Source organism: Gymnoscopelus microlampas (genome assembly GCF_963454915.1).
Source record: "Gymnoscopelus microlampas genome assembly, chromosome: 19".
NCBI lineage: Eukaryota > Metazoa > Chordata > Actinopteri > Myctophiformes > Myctophidae > Gymnoscopelus > Gymnoscopelus microlampas.
The window spans coordinates 2,562,922-2,575,421 of NC_139956.1; the positions used below are offsets into that span (position 1 = coordinate 2,562,922).

General features: G+C 39.4%; 1 protein-coding gene across 1 annotated transcript in view; it reads right to left on the reverse strand.

Annotated features, from left to right (window-relative positions):
• vax2 (ventral anterior homeobox 2) overlaps positions 1 to 3,106 on the reverse strand; it is a gene marked incomplete at both ends in the record, with an annotated part of 43,836 nt that extends 40,730 nt beyond the window's left edge. Inside the window, one exon of the mRNA XM_084043247.1 lies at positions 2,797 to 3,106. Within this exon, the coding sequence (XP_083899373.1) occupies positions 2,797 to 3,106 (310 nt within the window). The remainder of the gene's footprint in view (positions 1 to 2,796) is intronic.
• Positions 3,107 to 12,500: the final 9,394 nt, after the last annotated feature.

Below are 12,500 nucleotides of genomic sequence, written 5' to 3' on the forward strand. Positions count from 1 at the left end.
TCTTTATAATAACAACGTGTCATATGCATATAGTGACATTGGTGTCATCACAAAATATGTTCACAGTTTATGATAATAATCATGAGTAATGCCTATATATAATAAATACATAATGTAATAAATAAATAAAATATCAGCTTTAATAGTCAAAAACTAATTGTTTTTTTAAGTATTTATTTATTTTGCCCTCTTGTAAGATTTCTGCGTTCTTTAACTGTGGGAGTGTAGTAAAATTCACTCTCTAGATTGTAATGAGTTATGATCACATCTCCATCATGAGCAAATATCTAGGGACTCCAAATTGAAAAATGTCTAATAATAAGAATGCATATAATTGCTATTCAGTCTGGGTGGTATACATACTGTATGGGCTAAATGGACAGTGCACATGGATGGACCTGTAATTCTCGTCATAAAAGTTGACAGGAAGTTCGTAGTATTATGTTAAAATAAAGTTGCACTTTTCAACCAGTAAAATATAAATATTTTAATATAGAACGTTTCACCTGCCAACTATTAGATTCAGCTTTGTATCGATAATATAATTGTAAAAGCATGTTCCATAATATATGTTGTAAACTTATTCTATGCATTATTATGCAGACCGTACATATAATGCAAAATATTATGAGGTAGTACATGAGCTTGTGCAAAGAAATTCCAAAAATTCCAAATTTCAAAAATTCCAAAATTCCAAAATTCCCAAATTCCAAAATATAAAAGATATGTTATTATATCTCATCCTAAACTAAAGTAAAATCCAGAGTCTTCATTTAACTGTTACAAATATAACCATACTTTACAGACTCTCAGAGTTACAACCGGACAAATGAACACTGAGGGTTTTACTGTGTTATACACATGCAGGCTGCACCATTCTGCAAACATATTCTATGCATTATTCTACATACTAATAACTCATAATACATTATTATTAGGGAGTATGTGAGATTGCAATAATTAATAATCTATACACACTAAAAACATAATGGTTCTTCAATGATTCTTGGTTGCACACAGACTGTCCTATATGTTGCATCAAAAGAGAATCCCCTTAAATGAAGAGTCGGCTGGTTCATTTCCACACCATTTGTGTTTATATATATATATATATATATATAGTGAATTGTAGCCTATATATGCATGTATTTTACATGTTTGAATGAGGGGTTTGTGTGTACACTTACATTAATGTGTGTATAGTCTTTCTGTACACTTACATGTGTTAATGTGTGTATAGTATTTCTGTACACTTACATGTGTTAAGTTTAAATTCCTTAATTTAACCCATTAAGATCTGATGCCTATCCTACAAATGCCTTCAGGAGTTCTCAAACTTTTTTGTAATTGATTGACAATTCACGAATTCAAAATTGTTCAAGATTTTTCTAAAATGTTGAAAAATAGCAGATCTACAAGCTCGCATCGTGGCACGAAGTGACGCGCTGTGCGCTTGTAGATCTGCTATTTTTGCATAGCCCACGCGCAAATCTAAAATCTAAAATGAGTACATAGACAGAAGTGCTGATTTATTTAACTTAATCACTACCTTTAAAGTCAAAGTAACATAGAATTAATTGCTTTAATAACTGAACTGATTTCTATTTTATTTTAGAGACTGAAATAGACCTAGCTCTATTTTTATTGTATTTATTTTGTCTTGACAAAATGCCTATATATTGACCAAAGGGCATGTCTGTCTGTCCTATATAGGGTGTGGACACGTGACGATATATTAATTGTATACAGCAATTTACATAACGCAATAAGCAACACCTGGCCACTAAATTAAATATTAAACAATGAAAGAAGTATTCCAGCTTTTGTGACGTGTTATATACAGGGCCTTAACTTGATATTCTTCGATATTATGTCATTCCTCAAAAGCAGGTTTTAAAATATATTTTTCTTTCAATTATTGAGATATACCGGCCTGTCCGTGATGATTGTTATTGAAGTCTGGTGTGTCTAAAAACAGATCTCAAAAACCTCGACATGACGCCAACATGACCACACCTCATCACAATGATATTATGGTGTTAGATTCTATCATTTACACCCATAACTATCTTAGGCTCACTTTGAACTGACTCAAATATGAATTCAAAGCTATAATTCAGCCTCATAAATTAAAATAAAAGCATTTTCATAGTTTGTTTTTAGCTCACAGACTGACAAAGCCTCAACTATATCATTTAATTACATATGACTTTAATCTATAGCCCATAGCCTATGCTTTTTTTTTTTACATCGTTTTTAATATTGACATATTACTGTTATTAACATTGGTGCTCTGGTGGAAGTGAAACTATAATAGCCAATATTTATTATAATTCCGTTTGAGCAACACCCTGCAGAAATGCACTATAATATAGTATTGAATAAGTTTGTTTTTAGAATGCCATTATTTCATTCTATACTTTATTATTGTTGCAACAGAACCGAAACCAAAGCATTTTACTCGTGTATACTTTTAGATAACAACTAAAATATTGAATCTTCATTTATTCTTTTCGGCCCTTGCTTTGGTGTGAAGAAAAGTTTTAACCAAACTTTTTAAAGTCTCCTGTTTGCTATTAAATACTATAGTAATTAATACAATAATACAATACTAAATAATGTTGTAATCATACCTCTAACTAGAATCCTGAGGCAGTAATCATTCGTATTATAATATTTCATAAACCATACCTCAGTAATCATTAATATCTGGTGAATAATATCATAATATTTCATTAAAAATACCTCAGTAATCATTCATATCTAGTATATTATTATAACATTTCAAAAACCTACCTCTGACCAGGATCCTACGGCAGTAATCAGGATCCACTCCTAGCATCTTGTCGTGGCCGTCCTCGCTGGAGGAGGTCGGCGTGGACGCGGAGGTTCCCGGCGTGTCGCCGGGGCTGTGCGCCGGGGAGCGGGCGTCCAGGTCGGGCTTAGCGCCGGGCTCCACCGCGCTGCGGTCCGGAGCAGACAGCAGCAGAGAGCCGGTGATGGAGGTTCCTCCTCCAGACCCGCAGTGGTTCTGGTTCTGTTGGAGATGGTGGTGATGATGATGATGGGGGTTCTGGCTCCTCGGCTCGGCGAGTCCATCGCCCATGATCCTTGTGTCTTGGTGGTCAAACATCTAACAAAGTTCTAGATCTTTAAATTAACGAAACACCCAAAGAAAAAGAACCACCCAAAAAACCCTCTTCACTTGGACCCTGTTCTACACTTAGTTATCCTCTGGAACAACGCATAGTAAACCTCCCTCAGAGAAGTCAAACAATCCACTTTCAGAAGCCGGGAAACACGCGGTCTTGCCGGGTCGGTTCTCCTCGGGTCTCCGGGCGTCCCGCTGGCGGCATGGTGGAGGAGATGGATCCCGGACAAAGAGCCAGAGGAGCGGGTTGGGAGGGACAGGCGGGTCGGTGGCTCCGGTGGATGTTATGGAGCCTCCTTACATTAAACCCAGCAGCTACACTAAAGATGCTCTGTGGCAGGTTCACATCTATGACACACACACACACACACACACACACACACAAACACACACACACGCACACGCACACGCACACGCACACGCACACGCACACGCACACACACACTATACGTACGTAGGAGGGAGGTGCCACACACACACACACACACACACACACACACACACACACACACACACACACACACACACACACACACACACACACACACACACACACACACACACACACACACACACACACACACACACATTTAAATACATTGGACGCAGCCAAGGGCGCGCAACCCTTATAGGACGCATGAATGCAGCGGTCATATACTGTGTGTGTGTGTGTGTGTGTGTGTGTGTGTGTGTGTGTGTGTGTGTGTGTGTGTGTGTGTGTGTGTGTGTGTGTGTGTGTGTGTGTGTGTGTGTGTGTGTGTGTGTGTGTGTGTGTGTGTGTGTGCGTGCTTGCGTGCGTGCGTGCGTGCGTGCGTGCGTGCGCGCGTGCGCGCGTGCGTGTGTGTGAAACTTTTTCATGTCAAGGACCACCAAAATGAAATGTATTTGGCCGCGGACCCCCATCTAAAATATTTTGTTCCAGGGTCCCCCCAGAAGCACTTTAAAAATATATTTATTCAAAGATTTGAACACATTTTTTAAAAAAAAGAGCAGATCTACAAGCTCATAGCGCACGGCACTATATTGTAGTCTTCCTCCTGACGCTCCTTATGCACCTCAGTGTGTGGGAGAGTAGGGGAAATAAGGGTCGGTCACTCACTCACAACCAGCATGTTTAAAATGCACAAGCAGTCATAATAATAATAATAAAAAATACTAATAATACTAATAATCATCATAATCATAATCATAACAATAATAATCAAAATAAGAGTAATAATAAGGGTAATAATAATAATAATAATCAATCAAAATAAGAATAATAAGGATAATATTAATAATAATAATAAGGCTTCATGATATCATGTCAATGGGATGTTTTAAATATTTGACAGTTTGTGAAAGCGGCATAATTTGACGCGCAGGGACAGACCGTTGGCTCTGTGCCGTGCTGGTGTAATACATTCACTCCAGAGTGCGTGCGTGCGTGCGTGCGTGTGTGTGTACAATATTTACCCAGCCAGCGACCCTTCACGTCACGTCCTGTTGCACGCAGACCGGGCTGTGATTGGCTGGTGCGCTGGGCAGCGGACCGGCGGGGATATGAAGACACTATTTCTGATGATGTTTAATTCAAATGAAGACATTTAAATATAATATAACACATGTAAACAAATAACTCAGAATAACAGTAACATTAACAAAAGCATTTTCAAAAATGAGTGAGAAGAAGCATAACTTATGAGGAAGCATATGATTATAATTTAATTAGATTTGTTATTATTATATAAATTATATAATTAATAATCTGTACTGCTATTGTTTCTCTCTGGAAGAATGGAATAAAACTATATTAAGCGTCTGTGCAAAGCTGTGGCTGTGTTGTAACAGAATATAGTAATATGTATATATAGTAATATGTATATATAGTAATATATATATATATATAGTAATATATATATATATATATATATATATATATATATATATATATATATATATATATATATATATATATATATATATATATATTACACACACACACACACACACACACACACACACACACACACATACACACACACACACACACACACACACACACACACACATTTCCAAAAGTTTTCAAATGTTTAAAATGTATACAAATCTTGGAGAAAAAAATAGCAATTTACTGAAAATACTCCAGTAAAGTAAAAAAAATACAATACTTGAGTAAATGTACTTAGTTACTTTACACCATTGCATAAGGTGTGGTAAATACTGGTCAGGTGGTTGAAGTGCCTGCAGCTCTATAAGTGACTCTAATTTGCAGACTAAAAACAGAGAGAGAGACATGTCTTCTTTATGTGTGTGTACGCACACACACACACACACACACACACACACACACACACACACACACACACACACACACACACACACACACACACACACACACACACACACACACACACACACACACACACACACACACACACACACACACACACACACACACACACACACACACGGCCCCTGCAAGGCCCGCCTAATCTGTGGCAGCGACTGAATAGAGGCTGTCAATCAAGCCAGACCACTTTGAGGGGGGCTGATTACTGCTGAAACCTCTGTGTGTGTGTGTGTGTGTGTGTGTGTGTGTGTGTGTGTGTGTGTGTGTGTGTGTGTGTGTGTGTGTGTGTGTGTGTGTGTGTGTGTGTGTGTGTGTGTGTGTGTGTGTGTGTGTCCTCGCTGTTTTGGGGCGTTTCCAGACGGTCTACAACAGTGGTTGTCAAAGTGGGGTCCGGGGACCCCCAGAGCGTCTTGTTCCAGACTCAAGACTCAATACAATGACTCAATAATGTAGCATCAAAATCAGTGCATCCACTTTAACCCCTAAGTGGATGCACTGATTTTTATGCTATATATTGAGTCACCTATGTACGTTTTTCAGGTCAAAGACCCCCTAGTTGAGAGACAGATGAAGCTGGGACCCCTTGGCTGAGAGACAGATGAAGCTGGGACCCCTTGGCTGAGAGACAGATGAAGCAGGGACCCCTTATCTGAGAGAGAGATGAAGCAGGGACCCCTTAGCTGAGAGAGAGATGAAGCAGGGACCCCTTAGCTGAGAGAGAGATGAAGCAGGGACCCCTTAGCTGAGAGAGAGATGAAGCAGGGACCCCTTAGCTGAGAGAGAGATGAAGCAGGGACCTCTTAGCTGAGAGACATATGAAGACAGATCTGCTATTTACAGCATGCAAACCAGCGTGCAACTAAGCATTAAATCAGTGCCTGAGGCACCAGATATCAGATCTTACAGTCAGGGATGAAGATGAGTCAGATGTCCTGTCAGGTATTTGCAGGTTATTTATTTATTCCATAATATCTTCTTTTACAGCAAAACCAACAGACATGATGGTAAAACTGTGTGACTGTGACCCCTGACCCCTGACCCTGGTCAGAACTGTTGACCCAATCTGGGAACCCATCGTCACATAAAAACTGACTCTGGTGGGAGTGATTAAATAGACCGACGATGACTGGAAACCGGCGTTTTGGTCTCTGCCCTCAGCCCTCCACTTCCGGTGGTGCACCTATGTGTTAATTCACACTAACAACACAATATTTCTCCACGGAACACTAGCACCATTTCTCCCAAAGAGCATGGATGGTTTTGGTTATAAGCCCTCTTGTTTATATGATGAAAGAACAAGTTAAAATGTTGCTAACTTTCCGTGGTTTTGTCGGCTCCGAGGACGCTATTGTTAAATGAGTTTTGGTTTGTTTGCCTACCGGTCCACTGGTCATCATATTATTGGTTTAGGAATGAGACAAAAACGAGACAATATCCATGAATTCAAGTCTCCATGGGGTGACTAATCCATAGAAGAAGAAAACAATTGGGGGGTGAACTATCCCTTTAAATACATCCACCTGTGATGCACCCCCACCCACCCAACTGACCACCCACCTTCACAATAAAAGCATTTAGCTGGAGCCCAGTTATAATCAAAATGATAAGACAGACAGACAGACAGACAGACAGACAGACAGACAGACAGACAGACAGACAGACAGACAGACAGGTGTGTGGTTGTGATCATTGTGCTGATTGCATCGATCAATCAGAACAGATTACAGTAATCAGGTCTGGTAGATCACTGAGAGATCAGTGAGTCATGCAGAGGATGATGAGGAAGACGAAGAGGAAGATGAAGAGGAAGAGGATGATGAGGATGAGGATGTTGTGTGTGATCATCATCATAATAGAGTGTACCAAATGGACCCTTAGTTAGTATACTGTGTTTGTAACTCTGAGAGAGTAACAAATGCATGGTTGCATTTGTTACTCTCTCTCTCTCTGGCTATGGTGATTAAATGTATTTTCATAGAGGAATATATTTGCATGTCATTTATTTTTTTGAAGTGTTGCATCTAGTTTAGATTTTCTGGCACGTGCCTGGAATATACCCCGTTTATATAGCAATATGTTACGACACACACACACACACACACACACACACACACACACACACACACACACACACACACACACACACACACACACACACACACACACACACACACACACACACACACACACACACGTCTGTCTGACAGAGAGAGAGAGGCTGACAAAATGTGATATGAATATTAAATATCAGCATAGTGGTAGATGTGTGCAGTCTGTTTGGGAGACGGGATCATAACCTTTGATCAAATCTAATGAACGGCACAATGAGCCGATATTAGCCTGTATCATACAATCAATTCAACCTTCAATATGAGCGGACTCAAGGACCAGATGAGCAATCAATCACATTATGGATATAGGTTACAATGTAGTCATTTATCAGACACTCTTTATCCAGAGTGACTTACAGTAAACAAGGTGAACACATGCATAGAACGCATAGAGACAGTCTAGTGTCTCAGTAAACTAGAGACCAGGCCCGGACTGGGCCTGTAATTCAGGCCAGGAGTCATACACCCTTCCAGAACACCCTACCAAACACTAGGCTACATGAACACTAGGCTACATGAACACTAGGCTACATGAACACGAACGCGCCTGCCGCCTGCACTCACACACATGTCTTGTGGCACAGACAGTGTGTCAGACCATAACAAAAGTCCATTTTGTCTGAGATATTTATTGTCAAAAAATATAAACGCCACACACTGTAGTAGTCACTACAACACTCACTTCTACTGCACAGTATGTCACAGGAGCAATCCATATGAATTCAACAGTTACAGCGTTATTCCTTTACACATTGGAAAAGTAATCACCAAAAATCATTATTCCATATACCAACAGTCACACAAAAGTTCTATAGTCAGTGCTTTTCTGTTCCCTACATACAACATACCATCAAATCTTGTCAACAAAATGTTTCCCTCAATACAAGAGTCACAACAGGACTCCTAAAATAATGCTATATTATTATGAAAACATGATTTTGTCATCAAATTAGCTCACCAATAGTCAATATGCCAACACCAATATTCAACAAGAGCAGAATAACAGTAAGAATAGTAAACGTATACAGTAGTAGGCCTATGTAAAAAGCAACGTTCAATGTGTGTGTTATTTCAGTAACATTAAAAGTTGACAAAGTCGACTCAGTCAACTATAAGTAGGTTTGATGTTTGTGATGAGCGACATAACACAACAAACCACATCTACAGCACTAAATAGAATAAGCTTTGACAGTAACCACATCTACAGCACTAAATAGAATAAGCTTTGACAGTAACCACATCTACAGCACTAAATAGAATAAGCTTTGACAGTAACCTGTACATTAGTAGCCTAATGACAAGGTTATTTTTTACAGCTAAACATTCAGCCAGTGGTGGAAAAAGTACTCAATTTGTAGAAATTCAAAATGTACTAGAGCCCCCTGCTCTAGTACATTTTCTTCAACGTTTTCAGGCCAGGGACCCCCTAGCTGAGAGAGAGATGAAGCAGGGACCCCCCTCTATATTGTATAAAATTGTGTTTCAGATTTAACTTTTTTTTGTTTACTTGGTCTGCTCTTTTTTTTTTTTTTTTTTTTAAAGATTTGTTTGTGGTAGATTTTTATTATTTTTCATTGAAGAGGGACAGGGAAAGTAGGCTGACAGGAAGAATGGGGAGAGAGATGGGGGGAAGACATGCAGGAAAGGCCGACGGGAACGGGACGCGAACCCGCGGCACACTGCTATTAAGGATTTTCAACCAGGGTGCCTAGACCGCGACGCCACGGTCTAGGCCAGTCTGCTCTTTTTTCCCTCTAGACCAATAGCTCTTTGCCAAAAAATAGCCGATCTACAAGCTCACAACGCCTCGAAGCGCGAGGCATTGTGAGCTTGTAGATCTGCTATTTTTGGCTAAAGTTCTCCTCAGAAAAGGGATGCTAGGGTTCAAGTGGTTAAGGTAAAAACAAAAAATCATATCACACAAAGATTTGGCGGACCCCCTGTAGTAACTCTAAGGACCCCCTAGGGGTCCCGGACCCCCTGTTGAAGACCCCTGTACTAGAGTAAAGTTTTCAAATGTATAAAATATATAAAAATAATTTGAAAATAGCAGATCTACAAGCTCACAATGTGTCGCATTGTGAGCTTGTAGATCTGCTATTTTCAAATCATTGAAATGTATATAGGGTATATAGGGTTTACAGCTTGTTACAGGCTGATGAGAACATAATCCCTATAGGAACATACAAATAACTCAATATTATATCAGTTATATGTCCAACTGTGGACTGTTAGTTGTGGCATCTAGGTCTGTGATTCTCAACTTTAATGTTACAGACCCACACAGTGCATGATGTATTGATTAGACCACAGACCTGAGAGCTGCTACATGATTAACTGTTATTCATACCTGGTCTAAAGCAGTGGTTCTCAACCAGTGGTCCGGCTGGGGACCACCAGTGGTCCTTGAGGGGGTTCCAGGTGGTCCCCAGCTAAATGATGGAGAGTTGGTAACCAAATGGACCCTTATAGCAGTGGTTCTCAAACCTTTTCATGTCAAGGACCCCCAAATTGACACTTATTCGCCCGCGGACCCCCATTTGAAAATATATGCCAGGGACCCCCATAAGAGAAGATTTTTACGGCTCTAGCAGTGATTCTCAACCATTTTAATTTCAAGGACCCCCAGTTTGACATGCATTAGGCTACAGACCCCATTTAATGGCATTTATATCTCTGGGACCCCAATTCACATTGTAAAATCAATGTTAATTTAACTCTGAGAGTGTACAAATGGAACCAAATGGACCCGTTGGGGTCCATTTGGTTCCATTTGTACGCTCTCAGAGTTACAGACCCATAAGGGTCCATTTGGTTCCTATCCATCATTTAGCTGGGGACCCCCTGGAACCCCCTCAAGTACCCCTGGGGGTCCCCGGACTCCACTTTGATTGACCCCACATTGTACGCTCTCAAGAGTTAACTTATTGTTAAACATCTGGCATTTATTAAATTACAAGAAGTCTACATAATTAGAGAATGTAGAAGAATTGTTATTTTTTGATCAAGGTTGGCCTGTTATCTCTTCTATGGTAGAATCAATACAGCATGGATGGAATTGTGGTCAAAATTGTGTCCAACGATAACAAAATATTGTAAGTCTTGGGTCTGAGAGTCTAATTCTCATCAAATGGTGGTTCTGTGGCTCAAATGCCCAATAAATAATGGGCCTTAGGCTTGATATGAAAATGGTTGAAACCCACTGGTCTAAAGCAGGGGTCTTCAACGTTTTCAGCCCAAGGACCCCCTAGCTGAGAGAGAGATGAAAGCAGGGACCCCCTCTATATTGTATACAATTGTGTAAACTTTTTTTTTTTTTACTTCGTCTGCTCTTTTTTCTCCTCCACACCAATAGCTCTTTGGCAAAAAAATAGCCGATCTGTGAGCTTGTAGATCTGCTATTTTTGGCTAAAGTTCTCCTTAGAAAAGGGATGCTAGGGTTCAAGTGGTTAAGGTAAAAAAAAATAATCATATCACACAAAGATTTGGCGGACCCCCTGTAGTAACTCTGAGGACCCCCTAGGGGTCCCGGACCACCTGTTGAAGACCCCGGGTCTAAAGTATTCCTGAGAAGCTCTTGTGTTGAGAAGAATCAGTGTGTTGTGTAACTTACTTTGACTGCAGTAGCATGTTTGTCTGTCTGGAGGCTTTGAATATAATCAGTCATTATGAAACAGTCTCCTCCACAGTGAGCACAGACACTTATTGTCCTTTCATCTCCACCACTCCATTTCTTACTGATAAGGGGCTTGGGATCCATATTTGATAAAGATAACATGACACAAACGTAAATTAATCTCCTTCTCAGAAAGATCTCACAGCTCTCTCTCTCTCGCTCTGTTTACAACTGCACTTCTGATGGGGGCGGGGCGGAAGGCCAAACAAGCCAATCACGTCTTGATCCTTCCCAAAAAAAAAACTTTGATTACTGACATTTGGACCAATCCACTGGCACAGGTGCAGTGGTGTAAAGTAACTAAATACATTTACTCAGGTACTGTACTTCAGTACAATTTTGAGACTTTACCGTATTTCCAATTTTCAATACTTTTACTCCACTACAATTATTTGAAAACTTTAGTTACTCGTTAATTTGCAGATATAAATTATTATATTATAAAACATACATTAACCACTTCAGCCCTATTTTATACTATTTACTTGAAAATAGCTGATCTACATACAGCCCACAAGGCATAGCAGGCAACGAGCTTGTAGATCTGCTATTTTCAAACAGTTTAGTAATTTTACTTTTGGCACTTTTGGTACGTATTTTGATGACTATGCTTTTTGTACTTTTACTCAAGAAACATTTTGAACACAGGCCTTTTTCTTGAGTATTTTTATATTGTGGTATTGATACTTTTACTTACTACTAATATCTGAGTACTTCTTCCACCACTGCATAAGTGTGAGAGAGAGGTTTTTTCTTTTAAAATTCTAAATTCTAAAAAAAAGGTTTAGTCAGTTAAATTAAGTCTCCTCACATCTATATACAAGTCATACCTGCATAATTCTACATTTATTCTGATAACTCTGACTGGGGAGGCAGTCTGAGAGAAAGGTGGGTTATTGTATGTAGGCTACTTGTATTAGCCTACATAGTAAATAAACGACATTATTCTGTTGTATTATATAACAGAACATTCAGAGAATCATCAGTATGGAGATATGAGCTTTCTGCCTAATTGTCCGTTAATAAAGTCAACTGTCTGTCAAACATCTGTTTGATTTAACACCTGAGTCCAGAACACATGTCACTGCTGTCCGTCAGAAACCTCATATCTCCATATTCTAACTATGTGTGTTTTTTCATAAATGAATGACCTATTTGATCATACTACAGCAGCATCACACAAAAGCATGAAAAAATACATCGGTTATTTTGTAAACATTTTTATGGGGG